This window comes from Macaca mulatta, chromosome 3, assembly GCF_049350105.2.
Source record: "Macaca mulatta isolate MMU2019108-1 chromosome 3, T2T-MMU8v2.0, whole genome shotgun sequence".
Taxonomy (NCBI): Eukaryota; Metazoa; Chordata; class Mammalia; order Primates; family Cercopithecidae; genus Macaca; species Macaca mulatta.
The window spans coordinates 183687496-183714230 of NC_133408.1; the positions used below are offsets into that span (position 1 = coordinate 183687496).

General features: G+C 43.1%; 1 protein-coding gene across 5 annotated transcripts; it reads right to left on the reverse strand.

Annotated features, from left to right (window-relative positions):
- TCAF2 (TRPM8 channel associated factor 2) lies at positions 1 to 26589 on the reverse strand. 5 transcript variants are annotated; one of them, XM_077995052.1, is made up of 9 exons: positions 26527 to 26589; positions 23132 to 23768; positions 21928 to 22207; positions 6629 to 7620; positions 5877 to 5974; positions 4428 to 4641; positions 3849 to 4088; positions 2603 to 2940; positions 1 to 420 (listed from the first exon to the last, which is right to left on the reverse strand). In XM_077995052.1, exons 3-9 carry the CDS (start codon positions 22008 to 22010, stop codon positions 166 to 168), a joined length of 2220 nt encoding a protein of 739 aa, XP_077851178.1. In that variant the 5' UTR covers positions 22011 to 22207; positions 23132 to 23768; positions 26527 to 26589; the 3' UTR covers positions 1 to 165.
- Between the last annotated feature and the right edge of the window lie 146 nt (positions 26590 to 26735).

The following is a 26735-nucleotide window of genomic DNA, read 5'->3' on the forward strand; positions in this document are numbered from 1 at the left end:
TTTTTCAGAAAGGGGTTCCATTTTTTCTTATGACCTTGGCCACCATCTAGTGGTCAGGCTTGGAAGCGGGATCCAGGCTCAGATACTGAGCACACATGGCCAAAGCCTAGTGGTGGAGTTGCCGGCGTGACCCTGCTTTTTCTCTCCCGCCTTGCGGGGCATCCTTCACTCCTTGGCACAGAGGTATACTTGCATGGGGTTTTCCTGCCACTCTGGTAGGGAGGCCAGGCTGTCAGCCACCTCCTTCTGGACAGGCCAGCCCCAGGCCTCAAAGAAGGGAACCAGGTTCTTCTTCACTTTTTCAGAGAACTTCTTTACCCATAGGTTCATCCTGCCAGTGTTGTCTTTGGGGAGATGAGAGAGGGTCTGGTACTCAGCAAAGAGCTGGGTGAATGGCTCCCACCCGAAGGCCTCCTGGAGCTGACAAGGGAAAGAAGGAACAGAATGAGGTGTCAAGTTTGCAAAAGTGATGCGACATGTGCGTTCTTAAATATATTTCATTCACATGATCACCTCCCCTCAATCGTTACCTTCATCCTGGGTATGTGTCCCTATCTTCCCACTCTACCCCTGCACAATAATGCAATTTCATTGCTCATTCCACCTCTCAGCCACAAAACATCACCCCCTGAATCTAGTGGGGGGTGCTCAGGGGAAACCTAATGTCTGAATAGAGGTAAACACTCAATAAATGTCCACTATTAGTATCTTTAATTTAAAAAATTGTCTTCCCAGATCTCAAGTATTTTCCTTAGCATCAGGACAGGTTTGGACCTTACTGAGATGAGAAACCCTCACTTCCTACATATTTGGCCTATTGAGATTCTAAAAGGCTGCAAACCTCGAATACTATACTTTCCAGGTATGATACTAATCCTTATTTTTTAGATAACCGTCTCAGACCTGTGACTATCTGCAATGATACAAAATTGCTCTGTAGAACACTGCATTTAGGGCAGAAAAAGAAAATACTCCAGCCTGTCTTGAGGGGCTACAAATGAGAGTGGCTCATACTTCTTAAGGGGCAGCCCTCCGGAAAGCCCTTGGCAGAAGGCCCCTGTTCACTAAGATTATACAAATTTCTAGTTAGCAGGGGTCTGGGGTTTCCATCTCTACTCTCCCTTTAATAGATGAGCATTCTCTGACTCTAGCTTGTAAAAGCCCAAGGATAGATAACACTATCGAAGTCAAGCCTCCCTCAGAGTCTCACTGCTGTACCCTCATTATTGCTCATCTGTTCTTTACTGGCTTGCTCTTTGACACTTATTAATGAATACGTCAATAAATTAAGCATTTAATAAACATATAACATGTATTAGACATCCAGACCCTGCCAGCTACTGTGCTAGGCAAACATGATTAAGAGCTCTTGTCCTTCTAGAGAACACTGGCCAAAGGGAGAAACACAAGTAAATAAACACATTATTAAAAATGTTGGTTTATCAAGGAGGCGATGTCCAGGAGAGAAGGGGACAACAGAGCTGAATTTGGACAAGTGACTTGACAGCTAATGAACAAGATGTTCCAGCATGATTCAGCAGCAGGAAGCAAACAACGGGAGGCGCAGAAGCCAAAACAGCAAGATGTGTCCGTAAGCATAAGCAGGTTGGCATGCCGGAGGGTAAATGTGGAGGTGACAGCAGGAGATGTAGCTAGAGGCACTGGTGGGGCTGGTCATGAAGGGCCTCCTATGCCCTGCTAATGAGCTTTGACTTTTCCCTATATGTGCTAGAGAACACTGTAAGCATTTTATAGACAGAGTATTCACATTATTTTGGAAGGAGTGTAAGGAAGATGAATCATAGAGCATTGAGGCAAGATGCTAGGACAATTTAGAAGGCTACTGGAATGCACTGAGGGAAGACTAACGAGGCCCGAGCTAAGGCAGCAGCAGCACGGATGCTGGGGAGAAGCCCGCTAGTGGGAAGAGGAGTCAGAAGGTGCCTGTTTGTCTTGAGGCCAAGTCCCAGACTTGGTCTCTCTAGAGCTATTGAGAAATGATATTCAGGGCTCCACAGTGAGTCGGTAGCAGAATAGGACAGAATCAGGGCTTAAATTTACAGTTTAGGGTCAACCTACCATTGTGGTCAGTGGTCCTATATACCCCCAGACTGGCTATCTAAGGATATGGAAATGAATGCAGTACAAAGTTACCTCATTAACTGGGACTGTCTCACATTCACTCTTCACAAAATTAGTGAAAGGCACAAAAAACTAAGAAAGGGCATGGCAATGCGAAAGCCTGGGGCTTGTCATTAGGTCCTGATTTTAAGTTCTAGGTCCTTCATTTAAATGGGGGATACTGGACAGGTTGCTTAAATTCTTTATAACTTATGCTATATTTCTATTTTTTCATAATATTTTTCATTTCCTCGTACATCTCAAAATCAGAAGGTGAGTGAGACAGGTGCTAGTCTCTCTGCCTTAGAGGGGTATAACTCAAGAAGCACCACCATGTGGCCCAGTCCCTCTCATTTCCAGGGGAGGTGGTGGTCCCTGGACCTAGTGGGGTGGTGAAGGAGCTGGAGAGCTACTGAGATCCAGGTCGCTACATAACTGAAGGGTCTGGTCATCTCCTTCTCCCAGAATTTCTGCTCAGTACCTGTAGATATGTTTCCAGGGCTGTCCACACATTCCAGCCACACAGAGGGGCTCCCTTTCCCAGGTGGGCCTTGATTCTCTTCTCTCGCTCTGGAGGGCTCAGAGCCTCGTGGGCCTGAGCCCTGGGGATCCCTAGGACTGTTTCATGCACGTAGACTGACCAAAGGTTGCAGGTGGCCTCAGTAGTGTGCGGGGGGAACTCCCATCCATGCCGCTGTTGGTTGTGGCCCAGCTCATGGATGGGGCCCCACACACCCCTGCTCCTCATGTCCATCTCGTTGATGATCTCCTTCACAGACTCCAAGTGGCACATGATGGGGTATCCTGAATGCATCCAGCCTGGGAACACAGAAGGAAGAGATGAGCATTGAGGAGGGTCTGCCCAAACTGTCTCCTTCATTCTTCTCCATTATGGGACTTTTCTTCACCATCCTGGTTATCCCCAATAATTGCAGAATCTCTGTGCTGATTGGAAAGCAAATAGCTTTCTCCTACTTGGTCAGAAACTGAATAGTACCTAATCTCCTTCTTAGCCTCTCACACCTGAGTTGTGGCCTCCTCCTCACTCTGGCCCCGGAGAATACGGTTACACTTTACATAGTCATTCTTGCTATAATTCGACACCTTCATTTTGTGTGTGTGAGTGTCCTTTACATGTCAGTCTGATATAATGATGTCCTATGACTGGATCTGAGATCCTTGAGGGCTAGAACAGTGTTATTCTTTCTTCCCCATGTATACTACTTTTGTCCAAATTTACACTCTATGATAGAGGTAATTTTTGTCCTTATTTGAAGCTATGAAATTTGAGGTATGAACTTTCCCCATGTGGGATCCGCAGTTCCTTATTTCTCTTCCTATGCACCTCCTTCTTTTTAATCACTCAGTACTTACCATAAACCTCCTTATGTATTTCCTCTTTTCATTTCCAACTCTGCTTATGTTTGAAGAAAATAGTTGATTTTCTATGCTGTCCTTGAAATGACTCTGGTTGCCATCTATGAATTCGCAGTACAACTTTTTCTGAGATTGTTCTACCATCTGCTGAAATCTCACCTTGTAGATATCAATAGTTCGTTTTTTTCACATGTAAACATTCTTTCATCCCCATTGTGGTCAATGTCTTTTATATCTTTTTCCCTTGCTTTCCTAATAAAAATATGCTTACACATCTTGGACGTTCATAAAAGGCAAAGTAATAGATACATGGTTTCCACTGACTAGGAGGATTCCCTGGGAGCACCCACCAGCTGAGATCTGCACATCAGCCACAATCCTCTCGGGACGGCGGAGAGGGAAGGGTTCAGCCGCCAGCCTGGCCACAGCCTCCATCATCTCATCCCAGAGGCGGAGCACAGGCTCGGGGTCCTTCAGGGCCTGGAGGTTTGTGGTTGGCACTGTCAGGATGATGTTGTCCGTGGCCAGCTCTCCCCAGGGAGCCGGGTCCTCCTGCATCTGCCTCTTCCACTCTTCTAGTGATGTCTTACCTGGGAATAAATATCATGGAACCTACCACACCCACTTCCCCGACTTCCTTTGAGCTGAAAAATACCACCTGAACTCTGGAAGAACATTGCAATAATGAACTCCTATCACAGGGGTCTATAGGCTATAAAGTGAAGAAAACGCTTCCTGACTCTTCTCTTTGTCTGCTCGGAAGTATCCATAGACACAGGGTATTCCATATCTCCTGCCTCCACGTTCTCCCCCAACAGTTCTTCCTCTTTCTCTCCACCAAACCTTATTTCTCTCCCATTTAGCAACCATCCCACAGTTTCCATGGCATCTGCCGCTCTTCCTCCTCCCTAGATGTTCATTCCACTTACCCAACTTGTAGTATGGGGCAGGCACAGCCCCCCTGATAGTGACAGACACAGGGCCTAGTTGGCTGCCCTTGGGCACGATGACGTAGAGGAGGCCGCCCCAGAGGCAGGAGACTGACCGTTCAGTCCTGTCCATACAGCATTGATGAGTCACCACGGGGGCTCGAGATAGCTTCCTGGCCTTGGTTAGGTCGTCGGTGTGGCAGCCAATCTGTACCTGGACAGGTGATTCCACCAAGTGATGGAGGAATTAGAATCCTTGTGATGTGCGTGTGAGGTTGTTTAGATGGAAGATATTAGACAAACATGCCCATGAAACCCCAGCTTCCCTTATCTATGTGCTAGGCATGGAAACTTCTCAATTTTAGCAGTCCAAAGTCATCTGGACTTCAAAGCACGTAAAATCATTTTTCCAAGGATTTAAACAGCTCCACCATAAATCTTCACCTGACATGAATTGGTGAGAGACCAGGCTAATCCTGGCAAAGGTCTTCTGTCTTTCTGCCAGGCAAAATCCTGGGCTCTTATAACAGGACCTAAGCCAGTCTGGTGACACTGATGTTGGGGATGAGCTGGGGGACTGTGCTCTGTCCTCTGTGAACACACAGGAGGCCCATCCAGAGTGAAAGGTTGATTCTCTCTCCCTCTTTGTCCAGAGCTTCCCTTTCTGGCTGCCAGATGGGTGGAGATCTGTTTTGTCTGGAGTCCTGGAGTTGCTTTTCTTAGGTTTGATATAAGCAAGCTCCAGAAAGAATGCTGACAGAAAAGAGGCCCTAGCTGTGGTAGGAAGTGGCCCTCAGAGTCAAGGAGGCCGAATGAATTTAAATTCTGCATGTAGGGCATATTTTGGGGAGTGATGGGATTTTCACACCCTTCAGATGTCAAGATAAAGAGATAAAACCAGAGTTTGTGCAGAATGAGCTTGCTGACACCCAGCCCAAATTTCTACCACATGTTTCATACTAACTCCCTCTGAATTTGCACGTGGGACCCATGAGGAGGCATGAAGAGGTAACTGCCCATGCCCGAGGATTCCCAGCCCTTCCTTTACCTTCTGTCAGTCACCTACTAATCACATCATCCACTCCCTAAACCTTTTCTAATAAAGTAACTCTTTAAGTACAATGGGACAGATTTGAGCTGGGCTCCTGTCTCCTTGTTAGTCCAATTGCAATAAAATGCTTTTTTTAAAATGAAACATTCAAGTGTCATAGTTTTGGCTTCTAGTCCATTCTGCAGTGAGCTTCTTTTGCTTGATGACACTAGGCACTTCAGTCACTCACTTAGATGGCCTAAAATTTAGCTGCTTCATCTGTAAAATCTGTAAAATGGGCAGAATAATCCATCTCTGTACTCCTGGCAGCATTGCCATGAGCTGGAGCTAGACAGTGGATGAGAATGACACAGCTCTCGGGTTTTGAGGGGCGGCAGATGTGGGTGTTCAGACCTTACCCGTAGGCCAGCAGAGGCGGCAACTTCAGACAGTGAGACTTCTGCATTTTGTCCTTCCAGGAGGTAGAGCCCGGTACTTACCCAGCAATCACTGTTGCCTGACAAAAGTCATAGAGAAGGCTCAGTTCTTCCTTCCTATGTGACTCTATCTCCACTTGGGGCCTCCCAGTCTCTCCCAGTGGCACAGCTTCACCCCTGTGTATCTCAAGTCATCCGCACTTCTCCTTAGACTCATCCCTCCTAAACCTTAAGCAGAGTCCCAGCCCCCATCTTCTTGAAAGTACCTGATAAAGAATGCAGTCTGCTGGGCCCAGTGGCTCATGCCTGTAATCCCAGCACTTTGGGAGGCCGAGGCAGGTGGATCACCTGAGGTCAGGAATTCCAGACCAGCCTTACCATTATGCATTTATGCTATTTCTCTTACTGCTTATGAAACCCCATCTCTACTAAAAGTACAAAAATTAGACGGGCCTGGTGGCGTGTGCCTGTAGTCCCAGTGACTCAGGAGGCTGAGAGAGGAGAATTGCTTAAACCCAGGAGGCGCAGGTTGCATGAGCCGAGATCGCGCCACTGCACTCCAGTCTGGGTGACAGAGTGAGACTCTGTCTCAAAAAAAAAAAAAAAAAAAAAAAAAAAAAGGATTGGGGTCAATCTTCCTGAAGGTAAGTACCTGCAACGTCCTGTGTAGTGTCAGCCAATCCCACTTTCCCCTATGTCTTTAATGTTCTGGGCATTCTCTCCTGTTTTCATACCTGGGTTGATTCCGTCAATCTCCACAGTGATGGGGTGTTTTGAGGGGTACAAACTAGAGGAGCAGGTCCAGGTGCCAAGCCCCTGGGCCAGCTGGGAGCAGTCAGTTCCAGAGTGAGCCAGCCCAGTGGCCAGGGAGAGCATGGCAGCCTCATAGGAGTCACTGGCAACTGGATTTTCCCGGCTCACAGCTGGGAGGCCTGACCCTCGTAGCATCTTCCTCAGGAGCCTGTGCAGGGATATGTAAGCAGGGATCCCCTCCGCAGGAATCTGTAGGAAGGCTGCACCATCAACTCTCAACTTTGCCAGACAGCTCTTTTCCAAGTTCCCATTCTCATGGTTCAGGATAGCCTGGAATTCAGAGAGCGCCTTGCGGAAGTGGTAGCTTCTCATCTCAAGGGTGGGAACAGGGAAACAGCCTGCTTTGAGAGTCTGAGGCAGGATGCTGAGGCCAAAGCAGTTGAGGATGACGTTACCAGGGAAACCAGCCAAGGGGCAGTGGCCAGGGTTCTGGGAGGCCCACCACCAGGCCTGGCCCCCAATCAGCAGCCCCCCACCCTCAGCCACAAACTCCTGCAGCTGCTTAGCCTCCTTGTCACTGTACGCCTTGCAGCAGTAGACACACAAGTTGCTGTTCAGATGGGGCTCCAGGCTGCATTGCAGGCCATGTTCCGATAGGAGGGGACACAGATCTTTTAGATTTGTGTTCACCCCAACTTTGCCTGTCTGGCCTCTGGCCAGCCAGTGCACCGCATTGAGCAAGAAGGACCCCATCTTGGGAGCACAGAGCAGGCACTCGTGGGCAGCCAGGACCACACGGCCCCGGCCATAGCGAGCAGCTGCCAGGAAGCAGTTGAGTGAGGCATCCAGCCCCAGAGGGAAGGCCAGGGCTCCATGCACCAGCAGCTGTGAGGGGACTCCCCCTGTCCTGATGTCCAGCTCTGCGATCCCCTCCAGGAGCTGCTGCTGGTCCTGCCTGACATCCTCCCCACACCTGGAAGAGACAGGAGGAACCGTGAGTCTACAGTCAGTTAATGAGCTACTGAATCAAACTCATTGAATAGAGAAATCTATGTGCAGGTAGGAAGATTGCATTGTTGATGTCAATCTTCACATTCTTACTAATATTAGGATTTCAGCATGTTAACATCATTTATTTTTATCATGTTTAAGACATATTTTTTCACTTTTTTTTACAACTGATGGCATATTATCATTTAATTGGCAATGTTTGGTCTTTGTTTTTTTTTGAGATGGAGTCTTGCTCTGTCACCAGGCTAGAGTGCAATGGCACAGTCTTGGCTCACTGCAACCTCTGCCTCCCGGGGTCAGGCAATTCTTCTGCCTCAGCCTCCTAAGAAGCTGGGTCTATAGGCGCATGCCACCACACCCAGCTAATTTTTGTATTTTTAATAGAGACAGGGTTTCACAATGCTGGCCAGGATGGTCTCGATCTCATGACCTTGTGAGCCCGCCTCAGCCTTCCAAAGTGCTGGGATTACAGGCGTGAGCCACCACGTCCAGCGTGGTCTTTCTCAGTGATACATAAAATAATGGCATTTTCCACAATCAATGTTGTCATAGATTTCAGGAAACGCTATAGAGGGAGTGCCCTTACTTGCATATCTTAAAATCCACATTTTCTAAATGAACACCTCCAGGAATTCCTCCCATTTAGTCAACTAAGTGTTGAATATTGTGGCTTCAGTTTCTTGACTTTTAAAATAATTAAACATATAAACAAATTAAGTTAGAAAAATTAGTTTATTATGTCCAGAGAAAGTAGTACTGCTTATGAATTACTCGAGCTAACTTTCTGCAAAGGAAGATTGCAAAAACACCAAATTTGGACTCTCCATAGGGTAGTTCTGATCTAGGAACACATCAGAAGTAAATTGTTTAACACTACACTTGAAGATTTATACAAACACACACTGTTTTTAAAAATTCACTTAGATCTGGTTAGAGTATTCACTTCTTTTTATTAAGGAATAGCCAAAATGTAATGAATCAAGAAAAGGTTTTGTATTTCAAGAATTTTTAAAAACAATTTGTATATACTGTAAATGTCAAGCAATAGGAGGTTGGTTAAATAAGTTATGGTTAACAATAGATTGCAAACCATATTGTGATGAAAATAATTATCAGATAATTTGAAAAATGCTTAATGGAAAAACTTTTAAGATTAGATTCCAGGATACCATGGTCTAAATAAGCCAAATTTTAGGGGAAAAAATCAAAAACCATAAAACCAGACATTGAAGCAGAACCTAAAGCATATTTATCAAAATATCTTTGTTAAAAAAAAAAGTCTTGGCCGGGCGCAGTGGCTCAAGCCTGTAATCCCAGCACTTTGGGAGGCTGAGACGGGCGGATCACGAGGTCAGGAGATCGAGACCATCCTGGCTAACACGGTGAAACCCCGTCTCTACTAAAAAATACAAAAAAACTAGCCGGGCGAGGTGGTGGGCGCCTGTAGTCCCAGCTACTCGGGAGGCTGAGGCAGGAGAATGGCGTGAACCCGGGAGGCGGAGCTTGCAGTGAGCTGAGATCCAGCCACTGCACTCCAGCCTGGGCGACAGAGCGAGACTCCGTCTCAAAAAAAAATAAAAAATAAAAAAAATAAAGTCTTCAGTGGTTTGTCTTGGCTGGTGGGATTTTAGGTCCTTTTAATTATCTTATAAAACTTTATTGTCTCAAATTTTAAAATTAACATCTATTTCTCTTATAATTAAAAATTAAATGTTATATTTTTTAAAAGTATAGTTCATTTATTCTGGTAGTAAAACATTATTGAAAAATGTAACACTTGTTCAGATTCTCTTTCTTTTCAGCATGAAAATGAGGAGATGGCATGTCTTAGTTTTGCCACCCCATTTTCAGGCTGACATGGTAAATGTCATATCAGGTATCAGTTCTGCCTGTGGCTTTTTGTTACCTGTTGAAACTCAAGATAATTTGGGGAGTTAATGACATTGAGCGACAAGACTTAATAATAAAACATTCCACTCTAAGTGTGCTTAGCATCTTCTCACAGGCACCTGGCAAAGTCTCAGCTAATGGCAGTAAACCTTCAATATAGAAAGCTGCAGATACCGTCTCCACAGCTAATTGAAATGATTGCTTACATTCATCCACGTGCCCACACACACATACAAACCACAGTAGCATTGGGAATCTAGGAAGTGACTAGAATGGGTGACAAAAGTTGCAACAACCACATAGAATTAAAGAAAAAAACCCAAGAACTTCTTAGCATAAAGGCAGCATAAATAAAGTTAAAGAAGGTGAGATCATTGAGAGAAAAATATTTGCAACAGATTGAACAGATACAAAATTAGAATCCAGAATATATGAGTAATTTCTAAGAATAAACAGAAAAGCAAAAAAACTGAAAATAGTTTTAAACTATATTCTCAAACAGCTCATGAAAGATGAAATCCAAGTGAAATATCCAACATTTGAAAAGATATAATCATGTAAACGCAAATTATATACAATAATGTTTTTTATCCAGAAAATTAGTGAAAGTTTCAAAAGCTAACAATATTAAGTGCTGGCAAGAGTGTGGAGAAAAATAATCTTTCATAAAATCTGGAGATCAATTTGGCAGTATCCAATAACATTAAAAATAGAAATAGCCTGTAGTAGTATACACGGAGGCAGTACTAGGAAGTTCATTGCAAATTGTTGGCAATAGTGAAAAAGTATGAAGAAGTTAAATATTCACTAACATGAATGCAAATAAAAATTGGCATTTAATCATACGATGGATTACTATTTACCAGTCAATAAGAATAGGTCCACCTATGTTAATTAACAAGGGAAGATGTTCAAAACATTTGTTGAGTAAAACAATTTCAAAAATAGCAGCACTTGGTGATGTTACTTATGGAAGACCAATATAAAGCAAAGTAAACATACGTCAGTATATATCCAGAATGTCAGGAAACAACCACAATAAATGGATAAGAGTTTTTCTATTGGATTGTGGGATAGACAGAAAGGACTGACATTGAAAGAGACGATCAAAAGGGCTTTTGCCTCAATAATTTATTTCTTCAAATAAGGAGAATGTACAATTATATTTCTCAGGTTGTTCAAAATTAAATATAAAATGTTAAGATAACTGCTCCAAAAATAGAAGTAAAATGTATAATCCACAAATGTGTTGAGGAAATTTAAGAAATGGATAAAACTTAGTAGCAAGCAAGGGAAAATGTAAAAAGAAATAAAGCATAAAAATAGAAAATAAAATTAAAAGGGGGTAAGAGCAAGAAATACATGGGAATCATCACGGTATATATGAATGTATTGAATTTCTATTTGATAGAGGCTGTTAGATTAGTTTAAAAACATCTGGATATAAGCTGCTTATAAAAGATACCCTTGAAACTGACATAAAAGCATTGAAAATGACAAAATCAACGAAGTTTTATTTCAAAAAATACAAAAACAAAAAAGCAGACATGTCAGCATTACTAAGGGATACAATAATTTCAAAGAGGAAAAATTAAAAATGAACATTTTCTGTGGATAACAGTTACACTCTAACCAAAATAAAATTTTTATTAATTTTTTTGTCCTGCAAAAACACAATACTGAAAGCAAGAACTGCTACAAAGAAAATAAAAATATGAATTGACATTACATTTGGAGACGGTAATGTATTCTCAGCATCCATTGGAAAAAAAAAAAAGGATGGAGATGATTTGATCAGAATGACTTACAAGCTTACTTACAGCCAGAAGACAATTGTCCTGCATGCTGAGGACAAGAAAATGAGACCCTAAAAGGTTGTGCTCTGCTAAGTTGTTGCATAAATATAAAGTAAAAGGCGGACATTCTCCAACATGATACATTAACTAAAAAATCAATGTGCAGAGCACACACACACATAGATAAGCATCTGAGATGATCAAACTTTTAGGATTGGCTACCTCGGTCCAGAGGCACGAGACTGGAGCTGGTGGTGTGGGGAGGAGGATGAGTTGCCATTTTCCTCTCTATATTTCTGTATTGGTGCGCATTTTTTTCACAATAAATTTGAATTCCTTTTGAAATATTTTCATAAAGAGGCATTTCTTAAAAAGAAAAATAAAGAAAGAAAGGAAATGAGGAAAGAAGGAAGGAAGGGGATGACAGAGGGAGGGAGGGGAAGGGAAGTGGGAAGTGGGGAGGGAGGGATGGAAAAGGGAGTAAGCATAGCAGTTAGGATACCAGGTAAATTTCAACAGATGATTTGACAGTATCCTAAGGGCAATATTAATGATCTCAGACAGCTAGTTACCAATATTAAATCTTGTATAATATCTGTTTACAATGTTTAAGTTTGGAAAACAATGAAAGTAGCTGCTATTTAATGAGGTTTAATATATGCTAGGCATTTAATATATGTATTATCTCTTTCAATCATTATAATAAACTTGAAAGTTATTATTCTCACTTTAAAGATGGAGTTTGGAAAAGCTAGGCAATTTTCTCCATGTTTCTTAGCTAATAACTGGCAGGGACAGGAAGCAAACCTGACAGAGCAGGAGCACATCTCAGACACACACCACTAATTTATGTTTCAGCTCCCTTTGTAGCCCCATGCATTTCAAGGAAATCACTTCTCTTTTAACTACAAGCAGCCAGAAAGAGCAGACAGAAAAACACAGATAAGACAGCTCTGGCACAGAGGGAGGAGGGAGCAAAGTCTCTTGGGTAACTGCCCAACTTCATCCTCACACAATGAGCCCCAGTTAAACAGTGGGCCTTAATAAGCACATTCCTTTCCCTTTGGGTGCACTGTCAGGGAAGCTAAAAGATAAGAAGCTAAAAGTGGGGTATGCCTGCATATGCAGAAAGAGTTATGGGAACAGAGACACAACTCTCCCTCCCAGATAAGCATAACAAAGAGACAAAGAAGCAGTTGAAGTCTCTGATAAACTCTCCCACCCTGAATCCTTAAAAACTGTTAGTCTGTAAGGGAGTGTGCCTCTGACCTAACTTGGCCAGAAGCCCCTCTCATGTTTGTTTTCTTTAAATTAAACCTGTCCTTGACTGTCAAGCCATCTATCATGTTTCTTATCTATTTCTTTAATTTTTACTAAACCCAGGCTGGATTTCTTCCAAATCCACTGATGTCTACACACCAGAACTCTGTCACTCAATTACTGAGGCTTTGACGGAACCTACATCTGGGTACATGGTTATCGACAGGTATATGTTGTGCAAAGGAAGCACAAATTAAAAACTGCCAAATTAGGAAGGTACTGCACTGAATAAAACAGTAAGTGTGAAGTGCGCTGCTGTCATTTTCACCATATTGAAGGTAAAACATCTAACAATTTATATATTTTTTCTTGAACATAAAAGTAATGAAGTCTACTGGTAGTAATCAAATATATCTTCACTTAGCTTGTTTTGTTTTTCTGTTCAGATTGTATAGGATGCAAAAATACTCTTCTGGATTTATTTTACTCTCTGATAAATATGAACAGGACAGAAATACTAGAATCTAGAAATGATGTTTTCTTAGGATCTGTAACATCAAGAAAAGGACTAGAGAGCACTATGTTGATCAGATGCTGTAAAAAACATTTTGAAGATCTGCAGCCCCCAACACTTGAGTATCTTTTTTTTGTATTTTTAATTCCTTAAATACAGATAAACCATAGTAAATAACAAAACTTTTAAAACTGTCTTCATCATCACTGAACAATATGGGCATAGATGGTCAGAGAGGTGCCTTGAAATTGTAAATGTATTTTTTTTCTTTTATTTTAAGCTGGTAAATACAGGGTAAAATCTCTTTAGGTCTCAATCATGCCTATTAGACACACAATTTTATTTAACCTATTTAACCTGTCAGATTTAAGAAAATAATTTGGAAAACTCACTTTTGTAACAAATTGCAGGTACATAAATTACTCACTTGGAATAGTCAGAATACAGATGTATTTTGACTGTGAGCACAGATATATCCATATTTATATGTCAGACCAAAACCCTGCTTAAACATACAAACATTCCTATGAATGTCATAATGTTTACTCTTTCTCCTGGTTTAATAAACTACATTTCCAATATTATTGGAAGATTATTGTTAGAACTGAAGGAGATAATATAGGGTTGAGCAGCTCTTATGGAAAATGTTTGGGACCCACCACTAGTGTTTCAGATTTTGATTTTTTTCAGGTTGTGGAATATTTGCATACACATAAGGAGATACCTTGGTGATGGGACCCAACTCTAAACACAAAATTCATTTATGTTTCCTATATACCTTTACGTAGAGCCTAACGGTAATTTATACAATATTTTAAATAAGTTTGTGCATGAAACAAAATTTGTGTACATTGAACCATCAGAAAGCAAAGGTGTCCCAAAAGTGGGAATTTCCACTTCTGGCGTTAACGTTGGTAGCACTCAAAAAGTTTTGAATTTTGGAGCATTTCAGATTTTGGATTTTTGATTAGGCCTGGTCTCCTCACTCTTAGGGGACCTAGTAAGCTATGCCCACTTCACCAAACCACAGATGGAACTCACATGGGGAGTTTATACTTGAAAGTTTTTTTTCTTGTCTGTTCACCCAATTTGTTCACGTTTCTATGAATTAGAAAGCATTAACGATAACTATTGAATTTGTGATTTTGACTATTTTCTTTCCATTGTACATGGGAGGTTGATTGGTGTTAGGAGATACTCCATCCTGGGCCACTCATCAATCACCTGTTCTCCTTGGCCAGTGTATAGGAATGTATGTCATCATCATAAAAACCTTTGATATCCAGTCATTTATTAATTATTTTTCATTCATTTTGTCAAATTTGATAGAGCAATTCTGGGATCTAGCCTCATTTCACAGTTTTTACCTGGAAACTGCATTCACGGATCTTGAATATAAACCTTATAAACCTCCCACACATTTATCTCTGTCTCTGAGTCAGATTCCCAGGAACCCAAGCTAAAACAAGTGGAATTTAGCAGTGCCTAGAGAAATTACGTATGAATTTCCTCCGTGACTCTGAAAGCCCATTTCCAGTGATATGGCAAAATATAATGATACATACACAAAGGTATGTGGTGCTTGTCATCTGGAACTCTTTGGACAAAGACTTTCTACTCTACAGGACTTTGTTGAGGACAGAGATAATAAATAATTCTCAAGAGAGTCATAAGCTTAAGGCACTAGTACATATTTACAATCTTTACTTACAAAATAGTGACAGGTTCTCACTATGTTGCTCAGGCTGGAGGGCAGTGGTTATTTGCAGGTGCAATTATAGCACACTGCAGCCTTGGACTCCCAGCCTCAAGAGAGCCTCCTACCTCAGCCTCTCAAGTATGTGAGTACGTGTGCATCAGCATGCCCAGGTACATATTTACTAATATGTTTTAGAGCTTGTAGATTATACCATGTGTAAGTATAATGGGTGGCTGGTTGGTATCTAAGGTTAACTTTTCCTCCAGACTCTTCTGTCATGGTATAAAGGTAGCAAGTGCCTTTGGATTTGCTTTTAAATATTAAAGCAACTACACTATCCTCCTGTTATATAAACACAGGTGTGCCCTTGCAGATAGGACGTGAGAGGAGCTTTTGTTGGGTTTTAGAGACTGCCCCACTCCTTGGCAGGCAGAGTTGGGGCAAGCCAGCAATCAGTTCTCTTAAGAAGCTCCAGGGCCTTCCAGCCGAGATTTGAAGTTGAGGAACCTGCTGGGTCAGTCCAAGCGCCTTTGACCAATATTTGTTGGCAGGAATGTTCACTGAAAACCTCTAATGGGACTTGCTCTGAAGGTGGGAAGAATCTGAGCCAGAGACTCAGACTCTGACCTTCTGAGACTCTCAAGGAATTGGTTAGCTCTGGCTCTGTTGTTGACTGAGGCTGGAAGGCTCTGGCGCAACCCCTAGCCCCATATTCCCTAGCAGGAAGCTGTCTGCAGGATTAACACTAGTATGTGAGGCTGCCTTTTCTCTTGCTATGGATTTGGATTCATTCCTATTTTTTCATTAATTTATATAGTTTACAAATATTTGTTGATCTCTAATGTTAAATACTCCAGGCACTGAGAATAAAGCAGTAAATGCAACAGGCAAGAAGATCACAGAGCTCTATATTCTGGTTGGTTAGAGAGGCCCTAGCAAGAAACAGCAGAGATAGTTATAGAGAGTGATAATGTTTAAGGAATAAATGGAGAAATGTGATGAAGTGAAACTGGATGGAAAGTCCTAATTTCAGTATGGCCACTGGGGAAGACTGCTCTGAGGAGGGTGTTTGAGTTGAAATGAATTAAGAAGAATAAATTGGATTTTCAAGAGCTGAGAGAAAGCTTGATATTTTATAAAACAAGAAACCTAATGTTACATATTGTGGTCTTTACATTGAGGGACAGTTCTAAAATACTTCAAAGATGTGTATGGATAACATATGTTATCGCCAACCGCCCCAGTACTCAACTAGAAAATATCTGAATATTTAAGCAATATTCTATTACAGACACACGTTTCTTCCACTATTTCACTTAACAGTGAAAATATAGGTAAAAAATATTTGGTTCATAGCCCGACTTCTCCCTGTCTCCAATGCTTCTTCCTTCACCTTTCCACAGCTGCTGATCCTGAGAGCACAACCTCATAAACCTCCCACACATTTGTCTCTGTCTCTGAGTCAGATTCCTAGGAACCCCAGCTGCAACAAGGGGAATTTAGCAGTGCCTAGTGAAATTACGTATGAATTTACCCCATGACTCAGAAGTCCCATTTCCAATGATATCACAAAATATAAGGATGCACGTACAAAGGTATTCAGTGCAGCACATGTGTAACAGTAGAAGTACCAGAAAAATAACACATACTGGAAACTCAAGTGCCTGTCAATAAGGGACTTATTGAATAAACAATATCATATCCATATACCATGGTATAATAGAGTATACAGTGTATCTCTACATACTACTCTGAGGCCATATCCAGGAAATAATGTCAAGTGAAAAAAAGTAAGGAGGAAAAAATGTATAGAGTATGTAATTGCCTTATCCAGTGAAGAGAAGACTACTAATATGTGTGTGTTTGTGGATATATAAACAAATCATGGAGCATTAACCATTAAAAAAAGCAGGGAAGGAAGAAGGGAATTGTTTGAAGGAAACAGGGACAGCATATAGGTTTCTTAAAATTTAACTTTGGACCCAGATTACTATTTTACATAATTTTAAACAAAATTAAATTACACAAGCAATTCCAAAACTAAATAAAATAACCAATGAATTGACATGTACATCTGTTTAGCAATATAACCACAAAGAGAGGAAGTATTGGAAGTGATTTTAAAGATAGTATTTTGACTTTACATATATATAATAAAATATATCATCAGGGCCAGGCACTGTGGCTCACACCTATAATCCCAGGACTTTGGGAGGCCGAGGCGGGCGGATCACGAGGTCCAGAGATCGAGACCATCCTGGCTAACGCGTTGAAATCCGTCTCTATAAAATCACAAAAAATTAGCTGGGCATGGTGGAGGGCGCCTGTAGTCCCAGCTACTTGGAAGGCTGAGGCAGGAGAATGGAGTGAACCCAGGAGGCAGAGCTTGCAGTGAGCCGAGATTGCGCCACCGCACTCCAGCCTGGGCAACAGAGTGAGACTCTGTCTCAAAAAAAAAAAAAATATATATATATATATATATATATGTATATATATCTCACTGGGACAAAAAAAAAACTGCAAGTAATCTTTGCTACAATAATCATCATATTGCTGGTAGTAGTGCTATTATTCATATTTTGCAACTGTTGTTTGTATATCATGGGATAGAGCAAATGGATAATTACACTGGTGTCTTATAGAACCAGAATTTTTCATCATGAGAGATAGGAGATGCAGAGGTAAATTGCTGAAATCAAATTAAAACCCTGTAGCCCCAAATCTGATCTGAAGTATCAGTATAAACCAAAAAGATCCATTTCTTAGCTGTGCCTATTTAGAAGGCCTAGAAACAATGATCAAACAATGCACACATCTAACACCTTGGGGTTTCTAAATGCAAATTAGGACTCCCAGAAATATGGGCTGTATGTTAAAAAAAAAATAGAAGAAAGAAAAAAAATAGGGCTTTTTGGAGATATGGCAGCTCCTGGGCCTGAGAAGGAAATACATGAGACCAAATTGAACCTTCCTGTTATATTAAAAAATCAGGAAGCCCATTAAGGTTGGGTGGAAAAGATTCAGGAATCATCCTGAATTGGCTCACAATGGCCAAACAGGACAATTTCAACATCAGTAAGGACAATAAATGAAACACATTGTGTTTCCAATCATGATTTCATAAGAATTCTAAGAAAAATTTAAAAACATTGGTGACCTCTGGAAGATGCTAGGGAACCAACTCAATATTGGAAACTGGTTTTAAAATGAGAAAGAGAGAATTAAGTATTTATTTTGCCTTTCCTATATAAATTATACCATAGACTATGTAATTGGTGAAGGAAAGTGTGTTTTCCACAACTATTCCAAATAACAAATAAAAAGAATATTAAAATTTTAAAGTCATCATTTTATAAACACAAATTAATGGGTCTAGGGCTAAGCAATGGTTATTAAGGACTGCCAACCTCACAGTAAGAGAGAAAATTAGACCACTGTGTTCTATCCAATGGAAGTGCATACTACCACCTATAAAGTAGGTCAAAAATTCAAACATGAATCTGATCAAACCTCTAGATTAGGAGTTAGGAAAGTTTTCCTTAAAAGGCCTGACAAATATGTTAGACAAATATGGGTCACGTGGTCTCTGCTAAAACTACTCAACAACGGTAAACACTGGAGATTGAAAGCAGTCACAGTTTGTGAATGAATGGGCACGGCTGTGCTCTAACAACACTTCATTCACAAAAACAGGGGCTGGTCTAAGTTTGTCAATCCTGACCTAAAATCGAGATCTAACTTTTAATTTGTATTATACAGAAAATACAAGAAAAAGATGAATACGTTAAATCAGTGGTCCCTGACCTTTTGGTACCAGGGACATGTTTATAGAAGACAATTTTTCCATGGACTTGGCAGGGGCTTCAGGATAATTCAAGTGCGTTACATTTATGGTGCACTTTTTTCTATTATTAGTACATTGTAATGTATAATGAACTAACTATACAACCCACCATTATGTAGAATCAGTGGGAGCCCTGAGCTTGCTTTCCTGCAACTAGATGGCCCCATGTGGGGGTGATGGGAGACAGTGACAGATCATCAGGCATTAGATTCTCAATAAGGAGCACACTACCTAGACCCTTTGCATGAGCAATTTGCAACACGGTTCGTGTCCCTATGAGACTCTAATGCTGCCACTGATCTAACAGGAGGCGGAGCTTAGGTGGTAATGCAAGTGATGGGGAGCAGCTGTAAATACAGATGAAGCTTTGTTTGCTCACCCACTGCTCACATTCTGCTGTGTGGTCTGGTTCCTCATAGGCCATAGACTGGCACCCCTGTTTTAAATGATACCATAGGAAGGCAATGAATTTGCCTTTCCAGGTTTTCACCATTGCTCCTCACTCTGCCTGGAATCCTCCTCTCACAGATGCCCTCATGGCTCATTCCCTGACTTCCTTGAGGTCTACTTTCAAAGTCCAGACTGAAGGAAACTGTTTGATAAGGAGTAGCTGGTGTCTTCAACAATAGCAACAAAACTGCAAGAAACAGAAAGTTGGAAAGGAAAAGTGTATCTTAAAAGAGATAAAAAATTCGTATCAGGAAATCAGAATATCTGGGCTTTATTTAAATGTCAATGTCAACATATTTTTTTTTTTTTGAGACAGAGTCTCACTCTGTTGCCCAGGTTGGAGTCCAATGGCACGATCTCGGCTCACTGCAACCTCCACCTCTCGGGTTCATGTGATTCTCCAACTTCAACCTCGCGAATAGCTAGGACCGCAGGCGTGCACCACAACACTCAGCCAATTTTGGTATTTTTAGTAGAGTATTGCTATGTTGACCAGTCTGGTCCCAAACTCCTGACCTCAAGTGATCCACCTACCTTGGCCTCCCAAAGTACTGGAATTAAAAGCGCGAGCCACCACGCCTGGCCCAACATTAACAAATTCTTAAAAATAAGACAATCATGGAAATAAATGATGATGCTAAAGAATTATTCTTTTAGGTGTGATAATGGTGACTTGCATTTATGTTTTCAAAATACTTCATACCTTTACAGATGTATATTTAAATACTTACAGATGAAAAGACATGATGTCTGCTGTTTGCTTCAAAATAATCTTGGGTGGGGAAGAGTGGGGCTATGGGTGAAATAAGATAGAACTGGAGTTGACTATTTTGGGGATGGGGAATGGCTATATGGGGGTTCATTGTACTCTTCTGTCTACTTTTGCATATGTTTAATGTTTTCAGTAATTAAGAGTTAGAATAACAAACACACAAAATATACCTGAGAATTGGTGGCAGGGATTAAAAATGTAGGTATAGATGAAGAAAAGCAGGTTGAGTTAGCTAAATAGGAGAGTCCCTTGGGGCAATTAAGAGGCATTATGGTGATGAGATTTCACCTGTTTGTCCCTCCTTAGTGTTAGAATAAAAAAGTTGAAGTGAATCAGATCCACTCTAATGTCTCTGAAAAAACTCATCCCCTCCCCAAATCTCTCAGAAGGGAAGGAATTCAAAGAGGTCCAGAGTTCGGGGCTGGGGGTTCGGGGCACTGCCAGCTGCTCACTAGTATCTGAATGCCCCTTCTTCTTTCTACAGAATCTTGATTTCTTCAGAGACGCCAGCGCCCATTTAAAAATAGCCAACCCTTCAGACCTTCTGGTAGTTAGGTCTGGAAGTCAGGGCTCCCACTGATTCTACATTATGGTGGGTTGTATAATTATTTCATTATATATTACAATGTACTAATAATAGAAATAAAGTGGATAATAAATGCAATGCACTTGAATTATCCTGAAACCCCTGCCAGGTCCATGGAAAAATTATCTTCTACAAAACAGGTCCCTGGGAGCAAAAGGTTAGGAACTACTGATTTAACTAGGCTGGCCACTAAAATATAAATAGAAGTCTAGGACTTCCAGAAAATGTATGATTGTATAAACTTAAAGTAGGTGTATCCATTCCAATTTATTATTGCATGGGTGTAATTATGGTGCCTGGGGTAGTAGTGGCAATCTTGTAGCCATAAGGATAAAATAACACACCATGACAGGGGCAGGCAGTGATAGGGAGACAGCGAGCGACCATGGGACGTCATGGAGTCACTGCCCCAGAGTTGGACTACCTACCCGTACTTCATGTTTCATAGACAAAATAAACAGCTACATGGTTAATCTGCTATACTAAGGCTTCTGCTACACGTGGGCAAACATAAGTAAGTAGTCACTAATATCTGAAACCCAAAACATCCAAAATGAAACTCCTGATCTCCTCTAATCCATCTTCTCATTGTCCTTTCAAGATCACTAAACAGCAGCACCTGTGTTTAATTTTTTGTCTTTTTCAGACCAAAAGTCTCAAATCCTCTTTCTCCTTACTCAATCCATCAGCCAAGCCTGTTGGGTTCTCCCTTTGAGGTGTTTCCAGAAGGGAACCTGTTCTCAGTAGCTCCACAGCTTCTAGCAGCCTTGTCTGGGCCACCACCATCTCTCCTGTGGTCTATCTCAGTGGCCTCCTGATTGGTCTGCTACTTCCACCTTTGCCTCCCACAGTCTGTTCTCCACCATCAATCACAGGGTTCCTTTTGAAATTTAAGTCACATCATAGCAATCTTCTGTAGAGAATACAAAATGCCTTCCCATCTCACTGCAAATAAGATCTAAAGTTCTACTCCTGGCCTGTCAGTTCTTACATGACCTGAGCTGTCATTCACTGAGCTCCCATCATTCTGGCTTCCTTGATTGCCAGGTGTGTCCCTGGCTGATGGATGAAATGAGTGCTCAGACACAGGTATGCAGTATAAGAACAGCTAGGTGACTGCCTGGCTCTAGTGGCCAGAGAGTAGCTCCAAGAAGCTGAAGCTGCTTGCTTTTATTTACTGCAGGCATAATACCGAAAGCCTGGAGCCTACACAATCCGTAAATGACTAACATTTATTGTTCCTCATTCAGAGAACATCATGCGTGCAGATGTTCAAATGTCAGCTCCTGTACAACTTCAAACAAGTTTGATTAAGACAAATTCCCCTACACTCACTTGTACCTACTCCTTGCCCTCTGCCTCAGGGTCACAGAACAGCTGCCTCAGCTATTCTCCCCCGGGGCTTTGCAGAGCCTTCTGACGTTACAGAAGGGCCACTCCCTTTCCCTTGGAACGTACCAAGCAGGATTCCCTTCCAGGTTTTCACACTCGCTCCTCACTCTGCCTGGAATCTTCCTCTCACAGATGCCCACATGGTTCATTCCCTCACTTCCTTGAGGTCTCCTTGCAAGTGTCACCTACCAGACCAGCCTTCCAAGCTAGCCATGGGCTTGTTTGTACTCATCTCCATTCCCCTTTCATCTTGGTCATCCTCCGTGTTGCAGAAAACTGCATTTCTGTGGCTCCCCTGTTCCCTGGATCCTGGTGGGTTCAGCCCATGGGAGGCAGAGGTAGAAGACTGAAATCGGGAAGGAAGAGGGAAGGAGGCTAAGTGTTTGCTTCTCTCTTCAGGCTGTATTTCTGGTAACCACAGTGTCTCCTCTGAGACTCCAGCTCCCAGCAGACAGACCTTGCATCTGTGTTCCAGCTCCTGCTGGGAAGGCATAGCATGGCTCCAGCTTCTACCAGGTGGCCGCAGCACCCGGACTGCAGTAATACCACCATCTCCCTCTGCTGGTTCTGCTGTTGCTGATCTCTGGGTTTCTTGCTGTCCCCTGTGTGTATTTTCAGCTCCTCTATCATGGGTATAGTCAATTCCCCACACTAAATCCCTTCTGCTAGCAATGCCAACAAATCCTGACCAATCCAACTTGGCCTGACTGATAGGACCTCCCTGAACACCTTAAATAAAATAGCCTCCATCAGCCTTCCAGTTGTCATGCTATCCACTTATATTATTATCCTTCATGGATTTTAGCAATGCCTGACAGAGCACATATATATTAGTTTCCTTAATTGCCTATCTCTCCCCTGGAATACAAACCTCATGATGGCATGATTTGCCTGCCTCGATCTCTGCTAGACCCCCATTATCCAGAATGAGGCGTGACCAACAGTAGGTGCTCATGCAAACAAACAACTATTCTTTCACGCATTTAAGAGGTACCGATGAGCACTCTCTATGTTCTATGTACTAGATGTGGAGATAGAGTGGTGAGTAAGACAAGCTTTTCTATTCAGCTTTGGCCACAGGAGGGAGTGGCAGTGAGGGCCCCGCCTCTCTTGTGTCTTGGTGCATTTTAATCATCCTGCTTTTGATTTGTGGTGGTTCCAAACTGGGAGGAAAATCACCTGTATTGAAAAATGGAAGCTCGTTGAGGAGGGGAACCAACTCTATTGTTTACCCTGAGTCAGACTCCCTAAGAGGGGAACCGACACTCACCTGACATTGAGTGGGATCTTGGGCACCTTCTTAGAGACCTTGAACCGGTCTCTGTCCCCATAGGTGTCGGTGAAGTACACTCCGGCCACACTTGTCACCTTGTTCCCGGGGAACCTGGAGAGCACCTTCTCAGGGCCGTGCCGGCTGGCCCAGTACCAGGCCTGGCCCCCGATTAACAAGCCCCCTCCATGTTTCACAAACTGGATCAGTGTTGCAGTCATGGTGTCATTGTAGGCATTGATGCAGTAAACCCCTAGGGGCTCTCCTGGTTCTGGCTTGACCTGTGCCTCAAGCCCAGCATCCTGCAGGATGTTTACTAGAGGTGCCAGGGATGGATGCACTCCCATGGGAGCCCCAGGGCAGGGACACAGCCAGCTCACTGCATTGAGGAGAAATGGAGCCAAGCCCGCATGCAACAGGTAGCCCTCATGGGACACAACCACGAGGCGGCCTTGGCCGTAGGAGGAGGCAGCAATGAGCACCTGGCCCTTGTCATTCACCATCACGGGGAAGGCAGCCTCTCCAATAAGAAGGAGTTCACTGGGGACGGGGTCTCTGGGGACATCCCAGCATGTCACTCCATCCATGAGGGCCTCGAATGCAGCAGCGGCAGTGGTCGCCATGGTTCTATCAGCTGCTGCAGGGGGAAGCAAAAACTTTCATGTATTTAAGAGATACTGATATGCACTGCTGGTCAGAACAGATGAAGGAACAGGTGAAAAAAGCAAACAACTAAATGCATTCACCTCCAAATTTTACTGGATTCTCTACTGTGGGCCAAGCAGTGTTCTAGCACTGGGAGTACAGCAAGAAACAAAACAGATAAGGTTTCCCTTTTTGTGAGTTGAATATTTTAGAAGGAGAAAGAAAGAAGAATAAATAGGTAGATAGAAAAATAAAAAAAATGCAGCAATCACTATGATGAAAATAAAACATGATGATGTGATATGGAGGAACTGGAAGATTATTTTAGATTGGGTGATAGGAAAGGCCTCTGAGAAACTGGCATTGAAGCTGAAACTTGAAATGCAGTGAGCAAAGAGCATTCCAGCAAAGAGACCACTTTGGGGTGGCTGAGAGCCAGAGGCAGGGAAGAGCAGGACCCTAGGAGGAGGGAAGGAGGGGCTAGATCCTGTGGGGCTGGTAGATCCAGGTGGTAGTTAAGTTCGTGAGCCTGAGTTGACACAGTACCTGATCTTTTTGAACAGAAAGGTCATAGACCTGTCAAAACATGCATTTCTTCTGACAGCTCTGATAAGTTGGAAAGTGCCCCCCAATTTATAAAGTCTGCCCTAATGGAGAGGGCCTCCCTCTATTTGGTAGCATTCTGCAGTTTCCGGAGGTCTTTTAAAATTTGCTGTGACTAAACTGAGCCTATTTTTCCCTTTAAGCAGCTCCTCTTGGATAAATGACTTCAGCCTCAGTTTCCCCATCTACAAAAAGAGAATAATACAGCCCTGGGAAGATTGTTTTTGAAGTTTAAAGGAATATGGATGGGCCAGGCACAGTGGCTTATGCCTGTAATCCCAGCACATTAGGAGGCTGAGGCGGGTGGATCACCTGAGCTCACGAGTTCGAGACCAGCCTGGCCAACATGGCGAAACCTGTCTCTACTAAATCTACAAAATATAGCTGGGTATGGTGGCATGTGCCTCTAATCCCAGCTACTCAGGAAGCCGAGTCATGAGAATTTCTTGAACCCTGGCGGGAGTGGAGGTTGCAGTGAGCCGATATCGCACCACTGGACTCTAGCCTGGGCGAAAGAGCAAGACTCTGCCTCAAAAAATAGAATAGAATAGAATAGAATAGAATAGAATAGAATAGAATAGAATAGAATAGAACAGAACAAAATAAAGAATACGGCTAAAAATGCCTTGTCTGGAGTTGGTACACACACAGTGGGCAAGGAATAAACGAGAGTGTCTGTCCCTTTGCTGTCCTTTCTAGTTTCCCAGATTGATGAGGACAGTGTTGTAGATTGCAGTCCTGCAGTAGTCCCCTGGCTGCCTGTGTCGCCTCCCTATGGGCATCTCGGAGGAGCCCACTGTGAGGGACTTTCCTCTGTGTTCAGATGGCTTCTCACCTCTGCAGATGCACAGGGCAGCCCTGAAGTAGCAGTGAGTTGACACCAGGGTAAGCTTCGCCCAGTAGAGCGGGGAGTCATAGAAAAGTGTCCCGTGGCTTTCCAGAGGGGCCCATCACAGAGATCCTCGGAAGGCACCCAAAGGAACGGAGCGCCATGTGGAAGACCCTCAGCCACATGCCCCTCCCAGCTGTCTCTTTTTCCTTGTCTCATTCTCTCCACTTCCTCATTTGGGCTTTCTGGTCTCCCTTACCGCAAAAAAATCACCTGCAGGTAAGCCCTTGCATAAGGCTTTGCTTTAGGGGAGAATCTAAACTAAAACACACACCAAGCCCTTGAGCCACACGTGCCTCCTTCCTTTCTTCCTCCTGTTCCTATATGCAGTCAACCACCTCATTTTGTTAATCTCTCACCATCGCTCTCAAACATCGGTCCCTTTAGTTGGCAATCATTCTAGACTAAACCAATCTGGTTTTAGTCCCCGGGATGTATTCTCATCCACAGTCGTCCTCTACAAGAACTCTAACAAGAACCGTTACATTTCGTCCACTCTCTCTAAGGTGAAACTTGCAGAGCGCCTCAGCCTGACTTCTCCAAGGTCTGGCATCCCAGTGATTACTGGACGTTTTCCCTGCTACTTTCTTCCACGAAATCTCTCCAAGCTCAGAAAGGTTGGCATTCTGAGCATGCCCTGCGTTTCCTGTAGAATTCCATCTCTTCCCCTCTTCCCTTCCTATCCACCACCTTTTTCTTAATAATGCTCACGGGAAAGAAATTAACAAAAGAGAGCCAATACTCGGCAGAGCACTGAGAATGCAGGTACATGATCTCAGCCTTAGAAGTTACCAGTGGAAAAAAAAAAAAGCAGCGGAGAGAGAGATCCGGAAGCCTGAGCTCAAGATCTTGCTAGCTACTTTCCAAAAGACAAGCGACGTCTTTCACTTCTGAGGCAGAACCAGTTTGACAGGATAAACAAAAACAGACAAAAAAACCTCAGATGAGTAATATGTCCCGGAAAGCTGACCCAGCATTCCGCAAGGACATGTGTCCTCGTGCACGCACACACCATGCTCATCTTTGTCAAATTCATAATTTACAAGTTCAAATAGGAGGGAGAAATGTGTTTTGACACAAATTGCAAATAGCACCAGACTAACAAAACGAAATGAAACCAGACCTGGACCTAAGAAGGGAGGGACACCCCCTGACGCCGGGAATGGCCTGGGGCCTCTAGCACTTTGCGGCGACTCCCAGTGCCCTACGTGCTCAGCCACCGCCCCCACCCAGGACCCGCTCGGATTGGAAAACTCACCCCTGAGCAGTGCGGATCCCTGGGGACGGATGGACTGGCTCTGCAGTGGTGCGCTGGGGACGTGTCGGAGGCGGGGCGGGGCGGTCCCGGAGGCGGGGCGGTCTCGGAGGTGGGGGCCGTGCTGGAGGCAGGGCCGTCTCGGAGGCGGGGCCGTCCCTGGGTACGGAGCTGTCTCGGAGGTGCAGCCCTGCTGTCCCGGAGGCGGGTTG